Source organism: Molothrus aeneus, chromosome 17 (genome assembly GCF_037042795.1).
Source record: "Molothrus aeneus isolate 106 chromosome 17, BPBGC_Maene_1.0, whole genome shotgun sequence".
In the NCBI taxonomy this organism is placed as follows: domain Eukaryota; kingdom Metazoa; phylum Chordata; class Aves; order Passeriformes; family Icteridae; genus Molothrus; species Molothrus aeneus.
In genome coordinates, this window is record NC_089662.1 from 7,372,248 (window position 1) to 7,387,964 (window position 15,717).

General features: G+C 60.4%; 3 protein-coding genes across 3 annotated transcripts; 2 read left to right on the plus strand and 1 right to left on the minus strand.

Moving 5' to 3' along the window:
- Positions 1 to 178: 178 nt before the first annotated feature.
- On the minus strand, positions 179 to 4,412 carry CTSA (cathepsin A). Its single transcript, XM_066561476.1, has 15 exons — positions 4,310 to 4,412; positions 3,957 to 4,117; positions 3,774 to 3,885; positions 3,605 to 3,655; positions 3,232 to 3,318; positions 2,983 to 3,138; positions 2,588 to 2,679; positions 2,211 to 2,295; positions 2,020 to 2,111; positions 1,773 to 1,851; positions 1,486 to 1,634; positions 1,339 to 1,414; positions 1,142 to 1,231; positions 919 to 1,020; positions 179 to 776 (listed from the first exon to the last, which is right to left on the minus strand). The coding sequence occupies exons 2-15, from the start codon at positions 4,115 to 4,117 to the stop codon at positions 693 to 695; spliced, it is 1,416 nt and encodes a 471-aa protein (XP_066417573.1). The 5' UTR covers positions 4,310 to 4,412; the 3' UTR covers positions 179 to 692.
- A 531-nt stretch (positions 4,413 to 4,943) lies between these two features.
- NEURL2 (neuralized E3 ubiquitin protein ligase 2) lies at positions 4,944 to 7,090 on the plus strand. The gene is made up of 2 exons (XM_066561805.1): positions 4,944 to 5,619; positions 6,975 to 7,090. The coding sequence occupies exons 1-2, from the start codon at positions 4,944 to 4,946 to the stop codon at positions 7,088 to 7,090; spliced, it is 792 nt and encodes a 263-aa protein (XP_066417902.1).
- Positions 7,091 to 13,300: 6,210 nt separating this feature from the next.
- ACOT8 (acyl-CoA thioesterase 8) lies at positions 13,301 to 15,576 on the plus strand. Its single transcript, XM_066561597.1, has 6 exons — positions 13,301 to 13,521; positions 13,604 to 13,740; positions 13,980 to 14,205; positions 14,457 to 14,614; positions 14,910 to 15,101; positions 15,198 to 15,576. Exons 1-6 carry the CDS (start codon positions 13,301 to 13,303, stop codon positions 15,314 to 15,316), a joined length of 1,053 nt encoding a protein of 350 aa, XP_066417694.1. The 3' UTR covers positions 15,317 to 15,576.
- The last annotated feature ends 141 nt before the right edge of the window (positions 15,577 to 15,717 follow it).

Genomic DNA, 15,717 nt, shown 5'->3' on the forward strand with positions numbered 1-15,717 from the left:
AGGGCTCAGAGTGACCGTGCTGCTGCCACTTAGGTGGGTCACTCGTTTCCAGGATGCAGGGACCCCTGCAGAAAGGGCATAGCTCACAGAGCCCAGGGCTCCCTGGCAAAGGGCATTGGCACTCACTGGTGCTCCTCAGAGAGCAGAGGAAAGTGAAGCAAGGGCTGGCACAAAGGTGTCAGGAGGAGCAGAACCACCTTGGTCAGAGTTTATTGCGAGTTCCTGAAGCACTGCGTGCCCTGGCAGCAGGATTGTTGTGGTAGTGGTGGTAAGTCTCCTTCAGTGGGAGCAGAGGTGGTGGGAGCCAAGGTAGAGGTGAGTAGGACCCAGCCGCCCCCTGCTGCTGCTCCTCATAGCCTGCCCAGGCCGAGTGCATGTGGGGCCGAGGGGAAGTGCTGGGGACTGCTCCCTGCCTGGGAGGGAAGCAGCTGCCACCGCAGACAGGGAGGAGGCAAGACAGGAAGCCACAAGGGAGGAGGTGTGGCTGCAGCAGGTGCACAAAGCCTCTCCCACAAGGACAGAGACCCCCAGCCCATGCCCCTCACCCTGTCCAGCCGGGGGGAAGGTTTGCAGGCATGACAGGTCCGTGGTGTAGCCGAGCAGCAGCAAGGCCGGGCTGTGCAAGGTGCCGGTGGTGAGGGCGGGTGGGGTGGTGGGAGCAGCTGGAGCGCCGGGCGCCACCTCTGCAGCTCTTAGTAAGGCTGGTTCTTAATGAAGCGGCAGAACATGGTGAAGGCAGCAAGCGGCCGGTCTGTGGGCACCATGTGGCCAGCTCCCTGTAGGAAAGGAACAGTGGTTGGCAGTGTGGCTGGGGTGCTGCCACAGCCCAGCTGACATTACCCAACCCTGACTGCAGCCTTGGTATCCAGCACACCCACCCACAGCCCCATCCCTGGCCCCCAGAGCCCTCAGCCCTACCTTGACAGTGAGGAAAGCAATGTTGGTGAATTCCTTCACAAAGCCACCGATCTGGTTCTCACCATTTTCCGTGTAGAGCCAGGGCCGGCGAGCCACCTGCACCTGGGAGTAGCAGCAGTGCCTTCAGCACCTGTGGCTGGCCCTGCCCATGCTCCTGCCACAGCCGGCTACAGCACATAGCCTGGAGCCAGTGACTGGCCTGGCCTGGGCCCTGCCCATTTACCTTCTGGCACAGGGAATCCACAAACCACTCATCCCCGAGAAAGTTGCAAGCCATGTCAACGTCCCCGTTGTACACCAGGATCCGGTATTTCTGTGTAGCAGAGAAAGAGTGAGCTGTTGGCAGGGCAGCAGCCCCAGCCAGGTAGGAGCTGAGCTGGCAGAGAGACTTCCAGGGTCTGTGGGTTCCCCTGCACACACCGTGGCTCCAAGCAGTTTGAGGTACACCTCATTCATCTGCATGTACAGGCGCCTGTAGCTGCGGTTCACCTCGAAGCTGTGGAGGAAGCAATGGCAGCATGTCTGCTCCTTCTCAGAGTAGTCCCTCCCTGCCCACAGCTTGCTCACCTGCACACCTGCCACTCTGGGGCTTCGGGGGAGATGTGCAGAGCCTTCCGCACCTCGGGGGAGTTCAGATACATGCTAGGGGCTGTGGAGTTGGTGCAGGGCGGGTCCATCCGGACCTTCTTTCGGGCCACTGGCATCCGGAACAGGTTCTGGGAGAGTCAGGAGAGTCACTGTCACAGCAGCACCTGCCCCATGGAGCAGCTGCTTTCTGCCCCTCCTGCCCACAACAGCACAACTGGCTGAACAGAGGCTGCTAACAGCCCAGCAGCATGGGCACCTTGGCTCACCTGCCGCCAGGAGAACCTCAGTGGCATCCGGATGAAGGAGTTGCCCAGGTCATGTGTGATGAGATAATCACCCTCATATCTGTAGCCAGAGAGAGTATGAGGACAGACTGAAAACCCTGGAGTACAAGGGCTAAGGGCTCGCCTGGGGGGAGTCCTCAGCAGCAGCCACACACCATCCATGTGTCCCAGAGGGGCCCCCTGCCCAGCCCACCACATCCCTCTGTGCCAGTGCAACCAAAGCTCTCACCTCATGCTCCCGGGGACACCTCCATCGCATGGGGCATAGAGGTTGTAGATATTGAGGCCAGACTCCTCTACAATCTGAATCATCTCCCCCATCTGCAAGGAATCATAAGAAGGGTTTGGGACTCAGCAGGACCCTTGTGGGCCCAGACACGTTCTGCTCGGCACATGTATAAGGGCTCTGGCTCCCCTCACCTTGAGTGTGCAATTCAGGTTGGAGTTGTCATGGAAGTTGCACTTCCCCTGGGAGCAGCAATAGGCCTGCAGGTCTTTCCACAGCCTGCGGGCAGAGACCAGGACCACTTGGACCAGGTGGCAACAGTGACATGACAGCTGCCCTGCAGCTCTCTGCCCAGTGGCCACAAGGCACACAGCTTGGCCCCATGCCCTCTTTACCCCACAAACAAACCCACCCATGGGAGCTGCCCTGGGACAAGGAGCCACAGCCCAGATGCTGGCCCAGGACAGGCTGCCCTTGTCTCAACACCACCGACCCAAACAGCCCCAGCCTCAGCTGTGCAGCCATCCTGCTTGCACAGAAATGGCACATCCAGCATTCCCTCTGCTCTTACTCGGTCCCCAGCAGCCCGTGGTAATAGGCAAAGTAAACCAGGGAGTTGTCATTGATCTCATAAGATGAGAGGCCGTTTCCCACAGCGATTCCCTGCGAGGCAAGAAGAAAACAACCCTGTTGTGTTCCAGCTCCCCGCGGGGCAGTCACAGCACAGCAGCCGCAGGCAGGAAGCAGATGTGGAACTGTTTACTCTGCGGAGGGAACAGGGAGGGTTGGGGGTGCCTGAGGACACTCCCCCGGCAGCAGGGACAGACACGTCCACCAGCAGCTGCTGCCAGAACCCCGGGAAGAGATGAAAGGCTGCAGGGCGAGGCGTGCCCTGCATCCTAACTGGTCCCACCCTGGCTGTGCCAAGCCCTCTGCTCCCTGGCTGGGCAGAGCCAAGTTGCCCACCTTCAGGTTGAGGCTGGGGTCCTGCATCACCCACTCTGCCAGTGTGGGAATGTAGACCCCTCCATAGCTCTCCCCTGTGAGGAAGAGATCATTCTTGGAGTACTCGGGGAAGAGCCGGAGGAAGTCCTTGAGTGCCAGGTAGTTGTTATGAGCAACCTGCAGGGAGAAGGGGGCACAGTCAGGTGGTGAGGCTGCACCCCATAGCCAGGAGTGGGCAGGCAGGGGAGCAGGGCTCTCCCAGTTACTCGCCTCTGTGTCATTTGTGGCATACTTCTTGTCGTCAGAGTATGAGAAGCCGACACCAGCGGGAGACTCCACGTAGAGGATGTTGGCAATCTGCAAGGACAGCAGAGGAGCCAGTGATCAGGGGAGACCCTCTGGCTCAGTGGGGCCAAGGACTACTAGCCCCGCCCATGGCAGCACCCACAGGAGTGTGGTCCGCCCCAGGGCTGCACTGGGACGGCCACATTCCTGTGCTGCTCAACAGCACACTCGAGAGGAGAGGAGAGGAGGGTGTGTTGGGTGGGAGGGGAGCAGTGGTCATTGGCTCCATGGAGAGAGCAGGAGGAACTGGCTCACGGCCACCCCGTCTCAAAGCCACAAAGAAAAGCAGTGCCTCTACCTTGTTCCATGCGTACTCATTGTACTTCAGAGTGACCCCATCGGGCTGGATCTGAGGAAGAAGGTGGTGACTGATGGGCAAAGCAGGACAGGACACAGCGGGATGGCTCGTGCCACACAGCCGGTCATCCCCTGAGTCCTTGAGCCACAGGATAGCAGTGACTACTAACCAGGAAGGGGCCATGCTCCTTGAGGAAGCCCTCCATGGAGCTGCAGCCAGGGCCCCCGTTCAGCCACAGCACCAGGGGGCTGTTCTGGGGATTGCTCTGGGCCTCCACGAACCTGTGGACGCGTAGCTGTGAGTGCCCGGTGCCAGCCGATGCCCTCCCATCGCCAGGCGCAGTCCCACGTACCAGTAGTGCAGGTACTTGCCCGGCCCGGCGCAGAGGTAGCCCGAGAAGTGGCGGAAGGACGGCTGCTTTGACAGCCCGGGTAGGTAGGTCACCTCATGGTCCGGGGGGGCGGCCCGGCCCAACCCCAGCAGCAGCAGCGACGACAGCAACACTGGCCCCATCTGCGGTGGGCGGAAGGGACGGTCAGGCTGCTGTCGGCCAGGAACGGCCGCGGCAGCGCCCCGCGAGCGCCCCGACCCGGCCCCCACTCGGGGCTGATCCCCGGCCCGGCCCAGCCGGCTCCCCTGGCGCCGGTCCCGGTCCCTCCATCCCATCCCCCCGGTCCCGTCCCGGCGCCCCTCGGTCCCACTGACCGCGGCCGCTCCCGGCGCGGCGCTCGCAGGCGGCGGTCACGGCGGGCACATGACACGCGCCCATATGACCTGCGGCCCTCACGTGAGCGGGGCGGGGCCCCACGGCGGCCAATCAGCGCCCCGGGGGCGGCCGGCCCCGCCCCGCCCCTGCCCGCGCACGTGGGAGCGGTCCCGGACCGGGACCGGGACAGTGGCGGGGGGGCACCCATGGAGCCCCCGTACCCAAACGGGGTGCCGGTGGGCCCTACCGGGCACCACCGGTTACAGCTGGGTGCCACCCAGCACCGCCGGGTAAAGCTGGGCATCTCCAGGCACCGCCAGTCATCACCGTGGGATGACCACTGGCCACTGCTGGCTATAGCTGGTACCACTGGGCACCACCGGGCACTGCCAGCTCTGCTGGACAGCATGGGCACAGCCAGACATCCCGGCCCAGGTGGTAGCGCTGGACAGTCCAGGGTGGAATGTCTGCGAGTCTGGTTTGGGCCCGGTTGTGCCCATCAGCCACAGGGTCCCCCCAGCCGCCCCCATGGCAACAGGACCCCCCTTGAGCCCTCTGGTTGTCCCTCCCAGCCGGGCTGTCAGCACCTCACAGCAGCTGTGACAGGGACAGTTAAAAATAGCTCGGGCTGCAATGGCTGCCCGGTGCCGGCTTGCTGCACGCTTCCACCACATCCACGGAGCCAACATCCGCCTGGATGCCTCACACACACAAGCCACACGGGTGGAGAGCTTCGCCAACGGGCTCTGCTTCAGCCAGGAGCCTCTGGCACCCGGGCAGATCTTCCTGGTGGAGATTGAGGAGAAGGAGCTGGGCTGGTGCGGGCACTTGCGCGTGGGACTGACAGCCCATGATCCCCAGAGACTGGAGGTAGTGCCTGAGTACTCGCTGCCGGACCTGGTCAACCTGGGCGACACCTGGGTGTTTGCCATCACCCGCAACCACAACCGTGTGGTGGTGGAGGGGGAGGAGGCGCAGCCGCGGGGGCGGCCCTGGGAGCCCTCCCTGCTGATCGAGCGGCTGCGGATCCCCCGGGACACGCTGGTGGGGCGCAGCCGGCCCGGCCGCTACAGCCACATCCTGGATGACCTGTTCAAGATGAACGTGCTGCCCGCCACCGCCCGGCGCAGCCGCATCGGGGTGCTGTACGCCCCGCAGCCCGACGGCACCGCCGACATGCACATCGTCATCAACGGCGAGGACATGGGGCCGAGCGCCAGGGGACTGCCCACCTCCCGCCCGCTCTACGCCGTCATCGACGTCTTTGCCTCCACCAAGAGTGTCCGGGTGATCCCGGTGGATTATGGCTGTAGGTACCTGTGCCCCTCCGTGCTGCGTGGGCCAGGAGCGGGGGAGCTCTGGTGGGGTCATGCCGTAGTCGCCAACAGAGGGAAGGTTGGCATGTGCCCCTGGGCAGAGGGACACAGGGGGTAAGAGGGCACAGGAAAGCCTCTGGTCCTTGTGGAGCACAGGTGAGATCCACAGTATCACTGCTGGGCAGTGTCTGATGAAAGCTCTGCCATGGGCGCTGTGCTGGGGCCAGGGGAGAGACCCCCAGCAGCAGCAGCAGTCAGACAGAGCCCCCCTGGCCACCCTTCCTGAGCAGAGTGGTAGGGTTGGGTGTTTGGGGCTGTCCCTCAGCTGTGAGGCCTTGCTGTGCCCAGCCTTGCCTACAGCACGTGGCAGCCAGAGCCAGCTAAGATCCTGCCCTGGCATCAAAACATCCACCTACACCCACCAGAGCTCAGCACCCGGCGCCCACGCACCTGCCACGTGCCCCAGACATGATGTTCCCTGGGCAGACACCCTGTGATGCCATTGGAACCTGGGCATTAGCCCATGTCCCTTGGCTTGCTGGGAGGGACCACGCTAATAAGTGCTAATTAGCACCACGCTGGAAAAATGAGGAGATGGATCAGGTGAGACAGAGCCAGAAGAACAGCTAGAGCCAGAGTACTGCCTGCCCCCAGCACTGGGAGCCACTGCTTCACATGCTGGTGTCACGAGCAGCTGCTTCTGTCCCAAGGCTGGAACCTGGTATTCTCCCTGGTGTAACAGCTGAGGACAGTAATGGCTGCAGCAGACAGTACCCATGCTGAGCCACCCATGGCTCTGAGAAGTTGTATCACAGGAGCAGGAACCAGGCAGATTCTGTGCAGGTGCCCAAGGGGACGGTTCTCATGGTAGTCTGCCCCAAAGGTGTGGTGGGCGCTGTCTCTGCAGGCAGTGCAGCCCCAGCCTGCACTCACTCAGCAGCTTGGTGCTAGGGCCAGTGCAGGCAGACCAAGGGAGTGGGATGGAAAAGAAGCACAGCATGGGTATGTGAGACCCTGGGGAGCTGCTTGACAACCACCAGAGAAAGAAATGCAAACCAGCCACAGTCACACACAGCTTGGGCACATAACTGTCTCTCTGCCTTCCTCCTAATAACGGGAAGAGCTTTGCTGCCCGGGGCCCTTGAGCTTCCAGCCCTGCTGGAGCAGCCTGGCACCAGCCCCCGCACAGCCAGTTTGAGCCCAGGGCAGGACGATGCCGCAGAACAAACTCACCCACCACTGCCTTTAACCACAGTGCCTCTGAGAAGCTCTGCCAACTCCTCCACCCACTGTGCTCAGTCTCACTGCTGACTTGCCCAGCTCAGGTACACTCTCTGTTCTCTTGCAGTTCCTTCCCTGCAGACGCTGTGCCGGCTGGTTATCCAGAAACACATTGTGCACCGCCTGGCCATCGATGGCCTGGACTTGCCCCCGCTACTCAAGAGCTCCTGCCAACATGAGTGAGGTATTGAGGGTGCTGCTGGGCTGCCCCCCACATCAGCAGCCCCCCAGTGATGGCTGCCTGGCAGGCTCTGAGCCCCTCCCTGCCCACTCACCCCAGCATGTGCTGCTGAAGGGCTGACATGAGAGCAGAGCAAAGTGGGGTTTGGATTTTCCCACACTGATGCTGTGGCATGCCCAGAGCATGGGCAGGGGGATTGATGTGGGTCAGAGACAGCAATAAAGTGCTTCCAGACAAGACTCTGTCAAAGGAGGCTCGGGGGGCTGGGACGCCCTTGTGCTTTTCCCCTTGTGGGAGCAGTTCCTCCACCAGTGAGGAAGGGAGCACAGGCCACAGCCCTGTGGGGTTCAGAACATGTCCCCGGCATTATTCTGGGACTGTCAGGGTGGATCAGAGTGGGTGGAGCGTGGGAGGGCACAGCACAGTGCTCACGTGGAGGTAAATTACAGCCGGACACTCATCCCGGCCGGGCAGTTTCACTCTTGGGAAAGATGTTTACCCAGAGAACGATGAGTTATTTCCTGTGTGTTCAGCTTGGAGGGGGACGAGTCAGATGCTGGAGCACCCAGATAGCAGTGCTGGCAGCAGCCCTTGCTTGGGCACATGTCTGTGGCCACAGAGCCAGTCACAGTGACCTGGTGTGGGGCACAGCCATCCTGACTTGGAGCTCCATGCCCTCAGCTCTGTGCCCTCAGCCAGACCCTTCAAGCCCTGGCAGGTGAGGATGGCATCCTGCAGTGCCTGTGGCAGGCTGGAGGGGAGGCAGGGCGGCAGCTGTGCAGAGGAAGAGCCTGGAGGGGAGAAGTCTCCTAAAATCAGAGGGGTTCCCACAGGAGCCAGAAAGATAGCAAAGGGGCTGGCAAAGCCTTTCAGGCCTCTTCCACAGCACAACCAAAGGGGAAACAAGCAGCTCTAAGCTGACAAAAACGTGTTTTAAAGAAACACGATGCTATATTTAGTCAGAGACTCGATAGTATCAGATCATGTTACAAAACTCGTGCTCAAAGGAAATCCCCAGCCCTCAACCACAGCCAACTCCATCAACACCAAAGTGTTAATGAAGGAATTGCTAAATTCCATGGGAAAACATGGACAGTGACCAAACCACAGCAATGGAGTGAGGTCTGTGACATTTCCTGCTATGTCCCAACAGCAGGCTGGGAGCTGCTGGGGCTGGAGCTCATCTGGCTGCGATGGGGCTGGGGAACTCACCCACTCTAGAGCAGCGCCCACAGAGGAGGGAGTTTGCTCTCCAGGCTGTTTTCCCTCCCCCACCCTTGCACGAAGCCTTTGCTCCCCACCTCCCTGCAGCATTATCTGCCCGGCAGTGACCCCTGCACACGAGGGCGGGTTCCTGTTTCTTGAGGAATTGAGAGCAGCTGCTGCAACCAGGCAAACAACACCCCTGCTCTGTAATGGGCTGCAGCACAGTGGGATTGCAGGGATTCAGGAGCTGCCACCTCCTGCCACCTGAGGCTCCATGGTGAGAAAGGACGACTGAGGAGCACTGCCCAAAGTCCTGTCCCATGCCCCGTTCCCTGGGCAGGGAGGGGTGGCTGCAGCTGGCACAGGGACAGGCTCAGCTCCCAAACAACACGAGGGTGATTTATTGGCTCAGTTGCACAACACCTCACAGCTGGATGCTGCAAGGACCTGCGGGTGCTGGCCACAGATGAAATAGTTTTGTCACGTGTTATTGTACCTAGATCCCTACAAATCTATGGGCCCTTATGGGATTGAGAAACCACAAAGAACTGGCTGATGTCATCACAAAGACTCTCGATGATTTTGGAGCAGTTTTGGGAATCTGGAGAGGTTCCCACATGACTGGAAGCTGAGGAATGATGTCCCGATTTCAGAGGGCAGGAAGGAGAACCCTGGAAACTACAGGCCTGTCAGTCTCACTTCAGTGCCCAGTAAAATCATGGAAAAGATCATTCTGGCAGGTACTGAAAAACACCTGTAGGAGGGCACAGTCACTGGTCACAGCCAGCATGGCTTCATGAGGGGAAAGTCCCGCTTGTTGAACATGGTTTCCTTCTACAACAGGGTAACCCACCTAACTGACTAAGGAAAGCCAGTAGCTGTAATGTTTTTGGGCTTCAGCAAAGCTTTTGATACTGTCTGTCCCAGTATTCTTTTGGACAAAGTGTCCAATTTGCAGCTGAATAATCCTGTTACACAATGGGTGAGCAACTGGCTCACAGGTTGGGCACAAACAAAGACTTAGAGGGAATGGGGTGACATCAGGCTGGTGTCCAGCCACTAGAGGGGTTCCATAGGGCTTCACCCTTGGCCCAATTGTCTTCAACATCTTCATTAGCGACTTGGACTCAGGACTTGAAGGAATATGAAGTAATATATTAATGTTTAGTGCTAACAGCTCTAAATTGGGAGGAGCTGTCAACTCCATTGAAGGCAGAGAGGCCCAGCTGAGACACCTAGACAAATTGGAGAGATGGGTCATTGCTCAAAGTATGAAGTTTAACAAGAGCAAGTGACACACTGCACCTTGTACAGGGAAATCCTGGTGGTATATACAGACAGGGGAAAAGAAGCTGGAGACTAGCACTGTGGAAAGGGACCTGGTCCATGGCAAGTTGAATATGATCAGCAGTGCCCTGGCAGCCAGAAAGGCCAATCCTGTCCTGGGGGCATCAGACACAGCATGGCCAGCAAGGGAGGGGATTGTCCTACCCTGCTCTGCACTGGTGCAGCCTCACCTCAAGTCCTGGCGGCAGTTTTGGCACAACAATATAAAAAAGACATTGAACTATTAGAGAACATTATTCAAAAGATGCCACGAGGATTGTGATGGGACTGGAGGTGAAGCTTTTGAGAAACAGTTGAGGTAACTTGGTCTGTTCAGCCTGGAGAAGAAGAAACTGAGGGAAGACCTCATTGTGGTCTTCAGCATCCTCATGAGAGGAAGCAGAGGGGCAGGCACTGATCTCTTCACTGTCATGACCAGTGACAGAACTTGAGGAAATGGTATAAAGCTGAGGCAGAATATCAGAAAAAGGTTTTTCACCTAAAGGGTGGCTGAGCAGTGGAACAGGCTCCCATGGGCAGTGGTCATGGCATCAAGCCTGTCCGAGTTCAGGAAGTGTCTGGACAACACTCTCAGGCACATGGTGGGATTTTTGTGGTGTCCAGCACAGGACTGGGAGTTGGACACAATCCCAATGGGTCCCTTCCAACTCAGCAGATTCTAGGATAGCAGCACCTCCCACATTGCACCACCCAGAGCTGGCTCCTGGCCACAGCTGTTAGCCAGGTCAGTGACTGTGACCCCTCCTGCAGGATCAGGAGCTCCCAGTCCAGTTCCTCTGTTGCCCCGTGCAAGAAGTGTCGCTCACTCAGCAGATCAAGGTCCCAAACTGCCCCTTCCACGCTGAGAAAATGACAGGCTGAGGGGAATGAAGGTGCAAGACAGGACACAGTGGAAGCACCCAGCTCAGCTCCCACTCAATGCTGGAGCTTCACCTCAATGGAGCTGATCCAGCTGTCAGCCAGGTCCCACAGAGTCCTGTGCTCCAAGTCCTTATTGCTGTGGCTGATCTCTGCTGTGAGGAAAGACAACCACCAGGGATTTATCCAAAGACTTGTTCCAGGAGCTCTTTAGGACCCACAAGAGGCCATCAGCACTGTCTCACCCAGCCTGATGGACATCACATCCCCTCTCCCATGGTCTACTGAGCATTTCCCTCTGCAAGAGCTTCCTGTTCAAATTCAGCACAGCCAAGATGTGCCAGCAGGGCAGCTGGAAGGCCAGGTTGAAGTGGCAAGTGTAGCTACCTGGGCCTTCCTGGAAGATGCCCACAGGGTGGGCATTCTCCTGGATCTGTAGACTGAGCCTGTCCTACCTGGTGCAAATCAGCTGCCTGGACTTCCAAACCACTGCCTTAGGCACAGCCTGGGCAGCCTCTGTGCAAATGCCACTCAAAGACTGCCTGATGCTGTCTTCAGTCCTCTGGGTAATCTAATCTTCACTGGCATCCTCTGAGGTTTCTGTGGCCTCCAGTTTTGTCACAGGAGACAGAATCTAACAGGAGCTGAGCTTGCTGGCTCACTCTGGAGAAGAGCATTAGGTGTTTCAGGCTGACACTGAAGGGCCTCAGGGAGCTGGTGGACTCTGGAGAACAATCACACAACTCTCAACAGCCACAAGAGAGGCTGACACAGGCTGCTGCTTCTGCTGAGCTGCTGCCACAGTGGGGGAAGCCTGGCCAGAGCTCTGGGATGTGTTACCATGGCACACCAAAGAGGCAAGTCTGAAATAGGCAGACTTTGGGGAGCTGCCTGAGCAGCACAATGATCAGGATGGGGAGCAGAGTGTCACGGCATCAGGAGAGATCTTAGAAACACACTCTTCTAGTGCCAGGAAAGGTGGCGATGCAGCTCTCCAGAGAGAGCCCAGCACTGCAAATTTGACTTAACCCTGGATGACAATCTCCAGCTCCACGAAGAAGCCTCTGCTCTCCCTCAGCTGCCCAGATCCCATCCTCGAGCAGCCACTGAAGGTGGAGCTGAGGCAGCCAGTCCGGCGTGATGAGGTCTCTCAGGACGGCGAGCAGCTCCTGCCGGTGGCTCTCAGTGCCTGCACCCACGGCTTTCCCGGCGGCGATCACGGCCGGCCACTCGGTGCGGTGCTCGGGGCACAGCCGCTGGCGGAGGGGGAGCACCGGGAGCTGCACCGGGCAGGCGCGGGCCAGCGCGGCTGGGGCTGTCAGTGCGGGCCCGCTCCGCGCTGTCGCTACCGGCGGGGACACCGCGGCGTGTCCCGGTCCCTGCCGCGCTCCGCCAACGCCTCCTCCGGCCGCGCCGGCACCGGAGCGCTCGGGCGCCGCTCGCTGTGGCCGCTGTGCATCGCACCGGGAACACCGGGAGCGCCGCTCTTTGTGGCCGCCGTGCATCGCACCGGGAACACCCCCGGGAACACCGGGAGCGCCGCTCTTTGTGGCCGCTGTGCATCGCACCGGGAACACCGGGAGCGCCGCTCGCTGTGCCCGCTCCCCAGGGCGGCGTGCGGGCACCGGCTCCTGCCTGGCTGCCTCCCCCTCCTCCCTCCGCATCGCTGTGCAGCGGCTGGAGGCGCATCGACTGCGCTCTCGCTCACGTCTCTGTTCAGCAACAAGTGCATTGCTTTCCACCCTCACTCCTTGCTCCCCACAAGGAAGGCGTAGAGGACTTGTCCTCCCTTGTCTGGCGCCCGGTATAGGAGAAGTGTCTCGGTAACTGCTTGAAGAAGCACTTCATCACATTGCTGAGGAAGCTCATTGTGTCTTTATCCCTAAAGCACACGGTTCTGCAGCTCTGGAGGAGCAGGCTACAACACGACAAGAAAAGCTTCAAGGAAGGAGGTTAAATTGTATTTTAAGAAGGCAAGTTATATTTTAAAAGGGCAAAGGGAGCAGTTGCATAACTAGTGAGTGACCTTGTAGCCTTTGTGCACACAAGCAGATCCACCAGCTAAGATGGAAAGGAAACAGTGTCACTACAGCTGCTTGGAGAAGTGAAGGCCATGGAACGAAGCGCTCCCTGAGGGAAACCTGATATCACCTTTCCACTGCAGTGAGGTAAGGACAGCTGGAGAATGCTGCGGATGCCGACGCTTGCAGTCTAGAGCCGGAAAAGGCAGGAGCTATACAGCGAGCACAGCAGGCGCGTGGTACAGCTGGCAGCACCCCGGTACCGGGGCATCCCACTACCGGGATCAGCCCGGTTATCAAAGCCAGGTACGGGACAGGAGGGGCCTGTGCCCGGGGCAGCGCTGGGCTGGGCCCAAGCGGCGGCTCCACGGGCCCTGGCGGTGCTACACCGGGGGACGGCGGGCGCACGGCCCTACCACGGGGGCTGCTGCGAGCTCCAGCCGGACGCGGCAGGCGGGCCTTACCTGACGTCCTGGCGGACAACGGTGCCGTGCTGCCGGCTGTGGCTGCGCACCGGGCCGCAGCTCCGCAGGCCCGAGGGGCAGCCCTCGCAGGCGAGGAAACGGGCGCATGGCGAGCGGTGGTCGCGGGGGGACGCCCGGACCGGCTCCGCTCAGCTGCCGAAGCCCACCCCGCCATCCCCGTTAAATCAGACGGGCACCGCCCGCACCCTGATCTTGACCAATCAGCGCCAGCTTCTCCCGATGACAGGAAGCGAGCCAACCAGCCCAGAGCATCCTGACAAGACAAGGGTGATTGACAGCTCTACCGTCCAATCACATGGCGGTCTTTCCCCCGCGGATGGGCGGTGCTTCCTGGTCCGCCGTGCTGGTCGGGTCGCGGTGCCGGTCCCGGTTCGCGGAGGTGATGGGAGCCCCAGGCGACGCCGGCGGGGCCGGAGCGGGGCCAGGATCCGGGCCGCCGCCGCCTCCCGGGGACCTGCGCAGCGTCCTAATCACCAGCGTGCTGAACCTGGAGCGGCTGGAGGTCGACCTCTTCAGGTGCGGGTGGACGCCGGGGCAGCGGGACCGGGCCGCCGCGTCCTCCGCCGACACCCTCATCGCGGCCGCCTTCTCCCCGCAGGGGCCAGCACCACTGGGTGCCCGCCACGCAGCACCTCTTCGGCGGGCAGATCGTGGGGCAGGCGCTGGTGGCGGCGGCCCACGCCGTGAGCCGCGACGAGCAGGTGCACTCGCTGCACTGCTACTTCGTGCGGACAGGTGCGCCCGGGGAACCGGGGAACCGGCGGCGGGGTGCAGGGGTTCCGGAGGGGCCCGGCAGGGGTTGGGACGCTGGAGAAGTTCGCAGGAGTGAGGAGGCGCCGTCGTCCCGGTGCCAGCAAACAGGGACGGTGTGAGTGGCACTGCCGGGCCCGGCCCCTGCGGTCGGGTTCCGCGGGTGCGCGGTGCGTCGTGGCCCAGCGGCAGAACGTCCCTTTCCCGTCCCTTTCCCGTCCCAGGGGACCCCAAGGTGCCGGTGCTGTACGAGGTGGAGCGGACCCGCACAGGGAAGAGTTTCTCTGTTCGCTCTGTAAAGGCCATCCAGCATGGAAAGCCCATCTTCATCTGCCAGGCCTCCTTCCAGCTCTCGCAGGGGAGCCCAGTGCAGCACCAGTACAGCATGCCGACCGTGCCACCCCCCGAGGAGCTGCTGACACAGGAGGAGCTCATCCAGAAGTTCCTGCAGTGAGTAGGGTGGAAGGGACATGCCGGGGATGTCCCCTTGCTGCCTGGGGCATAGGGAGGCGTGGGAAAGTATTGTCTGAGGAATTCTCAAATGTGCCTGTGAGGGGAACAGAGGAGCAGGACACAACAGGAGCTGTGCCCCTCTTGTCTTTCTGTGTGCCCCTGGGTCCCTGGCATGGAGCTGCTGCCAGTAGGATGTGTTCCAACCTGCCTGTCTGGTGTCAACCTCACTTCTTTGTGCTGGGCTGCAGGAATCCTAACGTGGCTGAGGGATACAGGAAGCGTCTCACCAAGATCCAAGCTCAAGATGTGCCGATTGACATTAAACCCGTGAACCCCCCAGATATATTCAGCTCAGAGCCACAGGAGCCGAAGCAGCTCTTCTGGGTGCGAGCCCGAGGCTACATAGGTGGGTCCTGCTGGGTCCAGGTGCCCCCCAAGCTAAGGGGGAGCACTGTTTCAACAGAGTGGGCTGGGAGGGCTGTGATTAGGGGGCTGCCTGTGCCCCAGCCTGGGCACTTCAAGGCTGTAATATAGGTGTGAGTGCAGAGGTGATGGCGTGAGCCATGCTGGGGCATGGCATGGCAAAGGGAATAAGTCTGGAAGAATCCCAGCTGTGCTTGGCAGCTGGCTCCAGGGGAGTGGAACACCCCAGGCATGTCCCACGGGCCCCCATGGGATGGGCAGCACTGGTTGCTCTGCAGGGGAGACTGACATGAAGGTGCACTGCTGTGTGGCTGCCTACATCTCTGACTACGCCTTCCTGGGCACGGCCCTGCTCCCGCACCGGCAGTACCGCGTCAAGTTCATGGTGTCCCTTGACCATTCCATGTGGTTCCACGCGCCCTTCCGAGCTGACCACTGGATGCTGTACGAGTGTGAGAGCCCTTGGGCTGGTAAGTCCTTCGTGGGTTTTTGAGACCTTGATGGGCAAGGCCAGCCCTGCCTGTCCTGGGGGCAGTGGGCTGCAGTCTGACAGTCTCTCTCTGCAGGTGGGTGCCGGGGCTTGGTGCAGGGACGGCTGTGGCGCAGGGATGGGGTCCTGGCTGTCACCTGTGCACAGGAAGGTGTCATCAGGGTGGAACAGACACCAACCCAGAGCAAGCTCTAGCTGAGGACACCCTACAGACAGGGGCTTCAAGCATGCCCAGGGAAGGACCCTGAGATCAAGACAGGACCTGGACAGGAACAGGAAGGAGACCAGGTGGGACCAAGCACTGCAGGAAGTCCTGGTGCCAGAGGTGTCTGTGACAGACTGTGACCAACAGAGCATCACTGCAACCAGCTGCTAGCTGCACAGCACGTAAGCACATGCTGCCATCAGCTATCCTTCACCCACCTTAAAATAAAGCCATTGGGTGAAGAACTGGACTCTGTCCCTGGAGTTTGTCCCCTTGGACCCGTGACTGGGCTTGCACGAGGGCGGGCAGTGCCAGGAGCACAGTGGATCAGCTCTGCCCCCATGCCAGGCGAGGTCACAGGAGGGGAAGGTGCTACTTTGGCACATGTTGT